General features: G+C 37.1%; 1 protein-coding gene across 8 annotated transcripts; it reads right to left on the bottom strand.

The window, feature by feature from the left end:
• Positions 1-331: 331 nt before the first annotated feature.
• On the bottom strand, positions 332-12,458 carry LOC131777224 (potassium voltage-gated channel protein Shal-like). Of its 8 annotated transcripts, none has more exons than XM_059093463.2 (5): positions 12,401-12,458; positions 12,144-12,200; positions 4,999-5,080; positions 1,985-3,161; positions 332-1,060 (listed from the first exon to the last, which is right to left on the bottom strand). In XM_059093463.2, exons 4-5 carry the CDS (start codon positions 3,112-3,114, stop codon positions 841-843), a joined length of 1,350 nt encoding a protein of 449 aa, XP_058949446.1. In that variant the 5' UTR covers positions 3,115-3,161; positions 4,999-5,080; positions 12,144-12,200; positions 12,401-12,458; the 3' UTR covers positions 332-840. The 8 variants fall into 8 exon arrangements, with proteins under 8 accessions (XP_058949446.1, XP_066030369.1, XP_058949445.1 ...); XM_066174272.1 differs by lacking the exons at positions 12,144-12,200; positions 12,401-12,458 and adding exons at positions 5,195-6,832; positions 7,936-8,152; XM_059093462.2 differs by lacking the exon at positions 12,401-12,458 and having other exon boundaries at positions 12,144-12,209.
• Positions 12,459-12,708: the final 250 nt, after the last annotated feature.

Genomic DNA, 12,708 nt, shown 5'->3' with positions numbered 1-12,708 from the left:
AGTCTATCACACATCCGTTCCAATCCATCCTTGCTTCCTTTCAGCTTATTCTTACCCCTTTGACGTTTACATACCAACAGAGTTAAATAACTTTTGCACGTCGCAAATGCTCTGAATCCGTAGCAAAAGTATTCATTAATTCAAATGACAATAATTTCAAAAAAGTTGAGCGCCTTAATATCCTTCATCTATTGAATTTACAATCATTTTTTGGTGACATTACTGTGAGTTTCAGGGGTGATACTGTGTAGAGATGTTATAAGCTCGTCACTCTCAGGGGTCAAAGTTTGAAGAGGAATTAGGAATGAAATTTTTTTAGTATAACAAGGGCAATATAACATTGTTTTATTTTTCTAAGGTTAAATGATAGGGATAATTTCCGGAGTAAAACCAACAAGCCGGGTTTCACTTCAGTGTTATTATGAAGACAAAATGAAGGTTACCGCCTTCAACAGCCAATCAGACAAAAGGAAATTACTGCAAGCAGCTGATGAGAAGTAAAAGCCCCAAAAACAATATTAAACTGCCAGAAGCGCAGGAAAACGCAGGTGCCATCAAAACGTTTATGGTATTAGTTTTGCATCTCATTGATTGAGAGAGAGACGCGAGCTTCTCTAAAAACAATCATAGGACACAGTAAAGCAAAACGAATTTAACTGCTCCAGAATTCCTCTTGTCACTCTAGGAAATTTTATCCCGTAAAGGACTCAGTCTCTTGGTTTCAGTCTCTCTTAGTCCCTGACCAAAAAGTACCTTCTCCCAACCATTATAACAAGCAAAGTATGGAAGTAGAAAATGAGAATGCGTATATCGATATTAGAGTTTGCGAGGTTAGTAAATTCACGAGGGATCTCCTCGCTCTGGTCTGTCCGCACTTTTCCTCATTTGCTTAATTTTCTTTTGCAAATCGTCCACATTATAAACGCTAAGCATCTGTTTCTTGAAGATGTCTTTCTCTTGAATTATAGGTATCGGCAAAGCGACCAGTATGACGCCAGCCACGCAACATATGGCTCCTACAGTCTGACCTAAAAATGTGGACGGGACCATGTCTCCATACCTGAAAAACGAAAATAAATAAATAAATAAATAAATAAAGAGAAAAATTAAAAAAATCTTGGAGTCAGCGCGCACTGAAATGATGCATTTTTGACAAATAGATTCCATGTTGCCATGCGCCTTTTTAGCAATAGATCACAGATGATGTCCTTATGTGGCAAGTACTATAAAATAACACACGAGGCGCAGCTGATTGTGCCGGTCACTGATACTCTAACCACACAGCAAAATGGAATATATTTGTTTTGTATAAAAGAGAAGAAAAACGTTTTTAATGACGATGTTATCTGTGTGTCTGCCCTCCAATAGATCATAAGTGCTCACCGATCAAAATGCGTTAATAATCTAGCCTATTGTATAACTTAACGATCAAATTCCATGTTGGCGTACGCGTTCGCCTGTTCAGTAATCGATCACAAAGAATCTATTTGTTTTATGTAATAAAGAAGTAAATTTTTTTAATCATGGGTGACGTCATGCCTCCAATATGCGCCTGTCCTCCAATAGATTATAGATGAGAACGAATCAAAATGCGAGCATAAATTAGCTTAGCATATATAATCCTGCATTACTTTCCACACTCAGTCTGATACATCTATGGCAAAAATTACTTATCTTAATTTAGTCATAACTAGCAATCAAATTTATGCAACATAGCCAAAATACATTTTTATTCTACTTATATGCTAAAGCTGAGCATAAGTTATACCTTATACACACTGAAGTTCAAACATGTTTTAAGGTTGTTTTGTTAAAAACGGTTTTGAATTTTTTTATCATAAAAGCTGATCAAAGCGATGTTTGCCGACTTCAAATTTAACGCATTTTGTTGTCTCTGATTTTCATTCAGTTCAACCCGGTTTAACTAAACATATTCTGCTGGTATGAATGGGGTATTAGCTGGTCTGCTGTATGAACAACTCACCCCAGTGTGATCATGGTAACGATGGTATACCACATACTGTCAGGAATACTAATGAACTTTCCTTCCACAGCGTCGCGCTCAATAAAGTATATCATACTTGCAAAAACCACGACAGCAATAATTAAAACAAACATCAACGAGGTGAGATCTCCAACACAGCTGGCCATAGCTGCGCCAAATCTTTGCAGACGTTTGGAATGTCTTGTTAACTTGAAAACTCTAAATATTCTCAAAACTCGAAGAACTACAAAAGCTTCTAAGTTTGATCCTACCACAGATTCTAATAGCAGCGTTAAATAAAAAGGCAAGATCGATAAAAAATCGATGATGTTCATCGGGTTCTTAGCGAATTCCACAATATTCGGACAGACAAGAAGTCTGAGACAGAATTCCACGCTGAAAACACCCACGCAAATATTGTCCAATAGATCCAAGATTCGAGTTCTTTCCTTGCAAACCTTCTCCACGTTTTCGCAAGGTACAGTTTCATAGACAGTTGTAAAAATACTAAGAATGATAAAAAGTCCCACAATGTATATGATGACCATCCCAAAAAACGCTCTGAAGCCGGAATCCGCCTCGCCTTCCAGTAAAACCCAAATCCAATTTCGAGCTCGTCCTATCAAACTTCGAGTTACTACATGTTCGGTTTTGTCGCATACCGACCCGGACCCTGTGCTTTTGCTATCATCAGCGTTATCGTTTTCATTATCATCGTCAAAACAACAGTCGTGCACCTCTTGTGGCATAATCCCGTAAAAGGAGAGTTCATCTTCAAATGATGCATTGCAATCTTCAAACGAACGATGGAGTTTGCCACAACGATAATAATTTAGTATATATCGAAATAAATGCGGATCGCGATCTATGAAATATTCCTTTCTATCCTGGTCATAAAAACGCGCCGCAAGCTCTTCTGAGCCCAGAAGCGTTTGAGGAAAACGTTTCAGCGTGTTTTTCCACGTGACAAATCTACGTCCTCCAACATTGATAATCACTTTGGCATCTGGGCGGCGTCTTTTGAGCCTATCGAGACAAGGATATCCAGAAGATGGTCGACACAATGTTGACGACTTTCTCTCTCTGTAGGATGCTTTCTTTGTTTGAATAGCGCTGATGTTACTGATCATTTCGGCGTATTAACAATTACGATGCTTTAGATGTCTTACTCATCACCCTATGAATCAAAAACAGTTATTATAATGTTAGCAAATTGTCATGGCCATCGCAAAACCAAACCAAAGTCATCATAAAGTCCAGCCAGAAAAAAGTAAACAAAAACAAGAAACCAGCGAGATTTAAAACAAGCGAGGGTAACCCCATGTACTAAGGAGCGGGAAAACTGTGTGCGACGTGATCGCAGTTCTCTCTAGTTCGCGTCGGAGTGATAGGTCGGCTGGTCCTGAAGAGAAGTCCCTGTGATGTTTATTACATTTAGTAAATCACTTTAAAACTCCCTAAGTAATTATAATGGCCAGCCAAGCAAATAATAATGACATTCGAACTAGCTTACGAGAGTTCTCCCATAATTTAAGATACCGTCCTCCTGACGAGAAAACAGCGCAGTTTGGAATTTGTACGAGATTGGCTGAGAAGGCGTGTGGATGAATTTCCGAAGACAGTCGCCAATCGTCGATGCAGAGGCAAAGCTTGTCAAATTTGAATGCTATCTGTACCTTTCATTTAACTTACATCTGTTAGTATTGATATAAATTAGTGAATCGCAGTGTTGTCCTTGAGGATGCATATAAATTTAACCCTGCTTTCTGTAAGCCACACAGCCACAATTCTTCTTAATTGCTACACTCATTTTTAATTTGTAACAGTAATGAAAAAAAACCCTAGCATATTAGTGACTTTCATCTAACGCACTCCTCACTAAAATAGAACGATATTTTGCTTGTTGAAGCTGTAAGTAACTTCTTTTCATTAAGAAAAGCCTCAGGATATACTTAAAGCCAAGGATTTCGAAAAGAACCGGATACCGGCGGTCTACCGCTGGATAAAAGACTTCTTACCGCCGCTTATTACCCTGCAAGCCAGCTTCATCTTTCATATAAATTCATATTTCGCCTACGGCCCCTTCATCGGGCACAGCTGCTCATTGTACCATTTACCAAAACACTGCTTGAAACCCTGCTTTAAACACAATATTTTTCGGTAAAGCGATTCACAATTCAGTTTTGTCACGATACCTGTTGCCTACTTCTTCAGCCGTGTAGGATGTAAGTATTGTTTGCATTTGCGTTGAGAATCCACACCACGAGGACAAAAATTTTACGGCATACAATGGTTTCCAGCCGTTACTGATTCATTACAATTTGTCATAACGTCATGCCGTTAAGTCCCTGCAATGGCTGTTATCTTCGAGGGGGCGTTCTTTTGTGGTTTTCACGTTATCATCTATTCACAATAGGCACAGCTTCCTTAAAATTAATCTCGCGTATAATGAAATAAGATTTAGCGACTTTGTGAGATGGCTTACTCCAGCGCTAACAAATTGCTGTATTGTAAAACATCAGATCAGTATTTGATCCGGTAAACTTTATCTTTGTCCTTTATACTTTCGCCCTCAGTTGCGAGAGCTCTCGAAAAATTTCAGCAGAACGACAAACGGAAAAGTTTCGTATCAGCAGGTAAATAATAAACCAGCATGTCTTCCAAACAAAGTTGTTGTTTTTTTTCACGTTTTTTGCAACCCGTTCACGAATCACACATTCCGAAACCATAAAAAAATAAACTTTCCACCTCTGCTCATTAATTTCGTAGCAAATGGTAATTATTGTTGATAGCGTTTTGCCCCGAGGCAAGTGTTTACATTATACACCATATTGAACTAAATGTCCATGAAGAAGACCCTCTCGTAACACTCAATTTCGAGGGGTACACACGCTTGAATATTCACTGAGCGTGAGTGATGCCTCGACAAGATTATCTAACCAGTGAATGATGTTTTGATGACAAGAAGCAATGCTTGCAAAATTATAGGAAATTAAAATTGTTAGCTGCCTTACCTTTGAAAACATCGCGCTAATGCGAAAGAAATCGGTCACAAAATGTTCCATCTCACATTTCCAAAAACAATTGAGCTTCCATCTGCAAAACAAGGAATTATGCATGGTTTGCATCGACGCCATAACCACCGTTAGAAAAACTAACACGATATTAAGCCGACGTTTTCATAACATGTCCAACAAAGACTTTAAAAACCTTTAAGCGATGGAAGTTTGTCTTCTAACAACATCATTATCTCAGGAACACAAATGAATAATATATAAACAAATTTTGAACAGCTCGGTTTCCTTTCACGAGGAACCCCATTGTTTTTAAACAATGCGTTGTAATCTACGAGAGAGCAAATGGCTTTAAATTTGTTATTATTAAATAAATTTTGATGACGCTGGGGAGAGAGTTTGCCTCTTGGATAGCACCGATGACAGCGGAACGATAGCACATTGATTACTGCATTAAAACCAATCAAACATGTAAATCATGTTTTGTTGAGAAAACAAATGTAAATGTTTGTTGGCGCCTAAAAGCCGTACATGTCACTGGTTCGTTTATCTACACGAAGGTAAAGTGACAAAGGCGTTTGTATTGAAAAATTGTTTAAGTCTCGCTTAGGCTAGAAATGCGTGTTTCATTGAAAGCAACTGCACTTTTTGAACCTGTGAAAAAGCATGTGATGCCTATTTGGATAAATGTTGTTGGATTGTTGAAAAGAAAACAAAATTAGAGGGAAGCAAATTGGTTCAGTCAATTCGGGTTTTTTTTTAATAATCACTATTCTCATTGTCATTTTGCAAATTTATTTTTTTGTTTTTTTTTTTTTCAATTATTCTTATCATTTTTGCAGACGAATTAAAGCGGCACATTTTATCAAAAACGAAAACCGCCTTGATAAAACATGCGGCAAATGATCTGTTATCTTACTGACAAACAGATGATTACAAAAAGTTTTTATTCAAGCTCGAGGATTTTTTATCTTAATAAAGCAAAATATTTTCTGAACTAAGCTACTGTACAGGAAATATGGAATGAGCCGCTTGAGAAGTACAAGCATGCGCAGAAGGCTGATGTTGAAGCTAAAAGCTTAAATATAAGAGAGAAAAAGGAAGGAGGTTGTTTTCCAGTCCGGGAAGCCCTCTCTCAGTATTTTGTCGCCGCATCTTACGCTCTCTTGGCAGCATCTAATTTCTCTTTACAATATCACCCCTGAGTCAAACGTGAAAGTCACGAGAATACGTTAAATGATTACCAACTAAAGAATCTCTTGATTGTTATGCAAATGTTCCTTGTCAGCATCTTAGGAAACGTATAGAAAAACATATAGAGAATATGCATGCTGATCTTAGGCTGTAAAGGGTTAAGAATGCTACATTGCGATTGAGGTCGAATGATTACGTAAGCTATTTACGTAACATGATGGTTAGCCGCTATTGGCGCATTTTTAACGGGCTCTCATTTGTGCTCTCTTGATCACAAAATCACGTGATTTTGGTGTCGGTCCCTCAGAGCCCTGCGTTGGTCACTTTGTCTGTATATTATCATTTTTCTTCTTTTTTTTTTTTTTTGTAGTCCTCTAGAATTTTGATTTCGTTGTCTTTCGCCGTCACACGTTTTGTTTTTTGTTTTTTTTTTTAAGCCTTAATTCTCAGTTAGATACAAGCTGTACATTACAATTACATAACTTGAAAAGGTGACCTCAAGGTCATCTGTTATAACTTTAACACAAAGTTTCATGCAATTTAAAATAATGACTGTGTCATTAAGTTTTTAATAACCTTTTTTTTTCTTCATAGTTCTAAGGGCTTAAGCAACAGGGTGGATTTTACGCCATGGACTCAACTAAAAGAAAAAGATTTATCTTCCATCATGATGTGATTTCAGCCAGTAATTAAATTTTATCCGCTTGTGTTTCTTATTTTGTAGTTTGAGTTTTTAAGAGATGATTTACTCAGATATCGTGGAATCCAAACCTACAATGTTGTGTTGACTAGGATTGACGAGAATTGGCGAGAATTACGACATTTTACACGAGCGAACGAGAGTTAACGAATCAGACGAGATAAACGTACATATACCAAGGCTTATATCGTTCGCTCGATAGCTCAAGAGAATGGTGAAATTTTCTGTTGAAGAGACTAAAAATTGACATAATACTGCCGATAAATATCACAGAATGTTTATGCATTATATTTGCTACCTTCTAGCCCAATTTTTGACGGATGGAAGTACTGGTTAACTCAGATTTAAAACTATACCCGCCAAGATATTCCAAGAATTCACTGAAATTTGCTCTATTTCGATAAGCCCGCTGAGACATTCAAGAAATGCATTAATATCTCTTCACTCACCGTAACTCGTCGGGTATTCTGGAGACAATTCTTGTTTACAATAAACTTATGGCTAGAAAAACTCGATAGATTAAAAAAAGAAAAAACAAAATGTCGAATTCCTCAGCTTGAAGAAAACTTCATTATAAGTAGCTGACGAGGAGTTCAAAAACAAAACGCAAATACAAATAATTAATATAAACAACGGTTCGAGAGGGAAGTTCTTATGGCTCTTGCTCCCCTATGAGCCACGGAAAGTTTTTCAGTGATTAAAATTTCACTGGCAAAAATATGGCTTTTTAATTTTCAGATCTATTGATGGTTGCTTAAAAAGGAGAAGCAGCGGATGATTCTTGTTTATCAGTAATCGGCGATGATTCATGGAGGTTATTTTACTAGTGCATACGAAATTATATTCAAAATTATGTATCGAATTTTAACATGGCTCCGAAAATTAACCCCGTCAGCACCTCTGGCGGTATACCGAACGCATCGCCGGAAAAATCATTCGATTGCATCTTCTTTCTTCACAATAGAAGCATGTAATACTTGCTCGTTATAAAAAAAATATAAGAACGCGTTTTCAGTATATACAGAGTTAACAGTCGCATTCACCTGTGACATGACCAAAGCTGTCGGCCTGCGTAGTATTTTAGATAATACCACCTTCACTCGTTGAAATATCTTTAAAGCTTCTTTGGATGAATTCAAAGAGGGAGTTTTCACACCTTTCTTTCCAAGTACCAGTCGCTCTTGGAGTTCTTTTGTGACCAGTAATTTTTTTTGGAACAAGATTGTCAAGCTGATCAAGCTGATGTCATAAGCATTCAAAATAAATATACATGTTTTACTTCTTTTTTTCTATTCTTGACGTTAATATTGGCAGGGGACAACTTTTAATACCGTCTTCGTTTAAAATTGCCCGAGGCGAAATTAATTTTAGTTTGTTGCTAGAAAAAATGTTTATTTTTGCTCACGCATAGAACTAGTAGGAAAATATGGCTGTCTCTATCCATTGTCTGTAGATCTGTTAGAGGCTTTGAGGACTATTCAGAAGTATTAAATCTCGTTTAAAGATTTTCCTTTTGAATCTAGCGCGAAATTGAGGTTTTAATCAATTCTATAAGCTACAGCTGGACTAAAGACTTAATAATGCAAAAAGAATCGTAGCGTCCAAACACATTTAACACGCTGGGATAGCTTGAAAAGACTCCTTTTATGTTTGACCATAGATTGGCTAATTTATTCCCCGAGATAAAAACGCTTTTCTTTCATGCACATTTGTGAGATCTGCGTGAAATTAAAAGAATCTCAACGGGAAGTCTCTGTTGCTGATTCAATATGAATTCTAATTTTTTTCTCGTGACTCAGCTTTTCAGCTGATTAACGCGAAGTAAAACTTCAAAAATTTACGTCGCCAATTTCATTTAATTTTTCGGTTTCGGCGTCTTTTAGAAGTAAAATCGATCGCTCGAGTTCTAGGCTCCCGTTGCAATCAGCTTCGATCCCTCGAGCTACGGTGCTGCTTACAAGATATTTGAACTAAAATAATGAATATTGTAAATGACTTTTGTACAGATCGGCACAGTATATTACCTCCTCTTAGTGTATATTTTCAGCCGCTGCTTTTTCTCCTTTCTCTTGCCAAGCACTCGGCACTTTAAACCGCGACAGAAATAAAGAGTCTTTACAACAGGAACTTTCAGCGCTATTTATCAACCGAAAGGGCAAATATCAATTTTATCGCCCTTAGAAGTGATAATGGCGGTCTACACAGTGATAGGTGATTGACACTTCCTTATTTTTGAAACCAGATTGTTTGAGTTTGAAAATGTGTTTTAAATATATTAGAGTTTGTTTTAATGGCACCTATAGTGTTTCAGTCTCGGGTAGAAATATATTTTTTTCAAGAAAAACGATTTTCGAGCTATTCCCCTATCGCATAGTCTAGTCAAGTAATTGTTCACCAAATCCTAAGGGATCTTCCATTTGAACGTGTCACTTAAACAGCACCTGCCACAAAATCAACGAATTTAACTAATATATACACGGATAATGTCCACGGTTTTACCAAAGCATTTTAACATCGCAACGAAAACCGAAAGAAGGAAAGTACCACGAGTCAACTTCGATTTAGGATCGATAAAATCAGTCATTTTCCTGTGCTTTCATTTCAAAGGATCACGTTTTGTTCGAGAACGTCTTCAGATGATTTTTTTTTTCTTATCTGTGATAAATTATTCCATTTGTTTTATTTACTCAAATTTGAAAGCATGCAGACAGGTTGTCTTCGTTTCAAACCATTTTTTTTTAAACGTACATGCACTGCATGGGTCAAAGCCTCGCTGGAAACAACTGCGCATGTCTTGTTACAGGACTATCTCATGCAAAAAAGGTCCTCTCATAAACTTCTTTACTCACGTCATGGTCAGAGCTAGCTCAAAGGCTGTCATATTACTGTGGTTTCCCGGCGTTATCCCGGGAAGTTCGTTACAACCTTGGTCATGTCTTTCAGCTCTGTCTGAAATGCTTCTAAGTACAGTTTGCCATTTGAGAGGAAAACTAACTGTTCAAACTTTTTGATCGCCATTTCTCGATTTCAATTCATCATTCTGGATAGATACACCTCGATAACAGTAGGCTTCAGCAGAAATTTGATTTTGGGGTTGCGCGGGCGGAACTTGTAGTTTCCTGTGGAATATTTTCTCACAATTTGTGCCCGCTAACTGTATGCACAATAATGATTGACAAAAATTTCTTCTTGAATTCTTTAAAAGCTGTAGACAATCAAAGTTATAGGCATCTAGAAGATGATAATAAACAAAGGAACCTCACTACGTTACGGCATTCGCATCTTTGGTTGAAAATATAAATCACGTACATTTTACTGTTCGAATTTAATTTTGGAATTTTGAATGTATGTCAACTCTTTTCCATTCTTATCCTTTGCTTTCATGTGACTTCATAAAAATCAAAAATCTTAAATAGCGAGGACTATTGCAGTTCTGCCTCCGAAAGATGAAAGACCTAAACATTTAAAGAGCTTTTGAAAGGGTTTCAGCCTTGTGGGGTTATTTTTTAATATAGAGCTATTTATAATTTCGTAAGTTATCGTCGCTCGACATAGAAAGCTGATAAGCATGTAAAAGGTGATTTTATCTGAGCATCAGAAACATTAGGAAATATGTTCAGATGAATGTTCGCAATGGATGACTAATTACTTTACTGGCGAAACATGACAACAAAAGTTTGCGTTACTTTATGACCGCCACGTTGTTGCTCCTCATATGGGCAGTCACGTTTTTGTGCAAAGTTCAGTCCTTATATGGAACGCGAAGCGCACACTTCATAGGCCCACCAATCCAAGGACGCACGAAGGGAGAAATCCTGGGTTGCCTGACATAGCCCCCTTCGATTCTGGACTGACGATAAAACTCTCTTATAGCATACTACAAACATTTTAATTAGCCCTCTTTTCTATCAGGTCCCTTTCTCTAAAAAGGCCCTCATCCGTCTTGAAAACCTGGAGATTAGCCCTTTAGATTTGCATTTACTACCATACTGTAAGAGAGAATTTGTTGCACGTTCAAAACCTTCTTTTATTTTCGATCTTTTTTGTTCTCATAACTTTTCAATGTTTGATTCACTGGTGATACTGTCAGGAAAAATGAGAAGCGATTTCTCTAAGGACATAAAAGCAAAATTAACCTCCCGTACTCTTATATTCCATGAGATGCCGGTAAACACCTTCCCCGAATTTTTCTTCTCGGCCCCATGCGGTTAAAAAAAAAATCGATTTACGAACCCTAAACCTCTTGCATTACGTAGAGAAGTCGCGGTGTTTTTCCTTTGGAATCCGAGAAGTTTTGCACGAGCCACTCCGAGATTTTCGTTCTTTGGATCATACCCTGTTACGATATGCAAATCAAGTTAGGCGACATGATATATTTTCAAAATTAAATCGGTTGTAAGTTGTTTTGTTATGTAAATCTAGCTCACAGACTCGCCTGCAAAACGAAAGAAAACTCTATTTTGTTAACTCAGATGAAAGAAGGTGTCAGAGCTGTTTTAAACGGTACACGGGCGGTACTTGTGGTAGTTAAGCAAGTGAAAGACGGACGATAGAGGCGTATCGCGGTCGCGGTAATAAAGTGGTTATTGCGATCAGGTACACAGGTAGTCACAAAAATACAATCTCTTTGTTATCATCTCGGTTTTAAATCTATTGTGCATGATTTTGGAGACTTGAAACCGCCATCGGAAAGCGATCACAATTTGGCAGAAGGTTCAGTTCTGTAAAAGCTTGGATTTACCTCTTTAATTAGTCTGGCTCGGCGAAAAAAAAGAAACACCGTCTGCAACTTTGGAATATATATATCAGTGGATTAAGCGGTTATATCTTTGTTTATCGATACAATGGCCGAAATTTTGATGTAAATTCTGAATCGGCAAGCCGCGTTTAAGCGTCAGAAAAAGAAGGATAAAAGTTTTTCCAGTGAGCGTCTTCAGTATGATAAAACAAAACATTTACTCTTATTTTTGTCAAATGAAACCAAAACTTTAGGGATCTAGCCACTAATACATATTATTTAGAACAATTGAGGAAAATAAGACAAAATTAATCATATTTTCCCATCTAAAGAACTTTAAGGAAAGCTGGAAAATTTGTCGTAATAAATAGTTATGATAACTCAACTCATTTTTTCGAACCAGAGACGAATTGTAATAAAAAATTTTCAAAATAAATCCTTATTCTTAAAACGCATAATTTTAGCTCTGTTTAATCTATAGGTGATATTTTACCGGTAAGATGCTGGACCTACCTTCGAGCTGGGAAGCGACGAACTGACCATATCCAACGAAGTCTGAAAAGACACCGTCTGGAAAGACACCGTCTGGAAAGAATTTCATGAGTTTACCATCAGTAATAGATTTCCAACAGTTTATACAAAGAAATGGATACTCTGTGAAATTTTCCTTGTATAGCGAACCAAAAGCTATGAATAAATAATAAATTAGAGGGGCTCGAATATAAACATCTTAACGAAGACTAAATAAACAGCCTTTTCAGATGTCTTACTCGTTGAAAGTTCCAAACCTTTAAGGCATATCCGGAAGTATAATTCATAGTTGACGGTTTCTAACAGAAATTGTAGCCTCACACCGTTCTTACTTCAATCTCAATAGCACCCCACGAGGAAAATATATGTGGGTTGATAGATGTTTTGACAAGTTAAGATCTACCCCTATATAAACATAATATGTCCCAGGAACGACTGACCCAGAAAGTTTCAAATTCAATGTTCTAATCTATTCACATTGATGGAAATTCAGTTTCTCCAGTTTTCTTTAATCATATTTTTTTAAAGTGTAGATCAAACTCCTCCG

This window comes from Pocillopora verrucosa, chromosome 11, assembly GCF_036669915.1.
Source record: "Pocillopora verrucosa isolate sample1 chromosome 11, ASM3666991v2, whole genome shotgun sequence".
Classification (NCBI taxonomy): domain Eukaryota; kingdom Metazoa; phylum Cnidaria; class Anthozoa; order Scleractinia; family Pocilloporidae; genus Pocillopora; species Pocillopora verrucosa.
The sequence above is the reverse complement of the archived record's forward strand: the minus strand, read 5'-3'. Positions and strand labels throughout refer to the sequence as shown.

Excerpts from the sequence above, each read along its gene's own strand:
- LOC131777224 (XM_059093463.2), bottom strand. The coding sequence starts at position 3,114 with ATGATCAGTAACATCAGCGCTATTCAAACAAAGAAAGCATCCTACAGA. Across the intron at positions 1,061-1,984 it reads GTTACCATGATCACACTGGG|GTATGGAGACATGGTCCCGT; the intron begins GTGAGTTGTTCA and ends TTCGTTTTTCAG.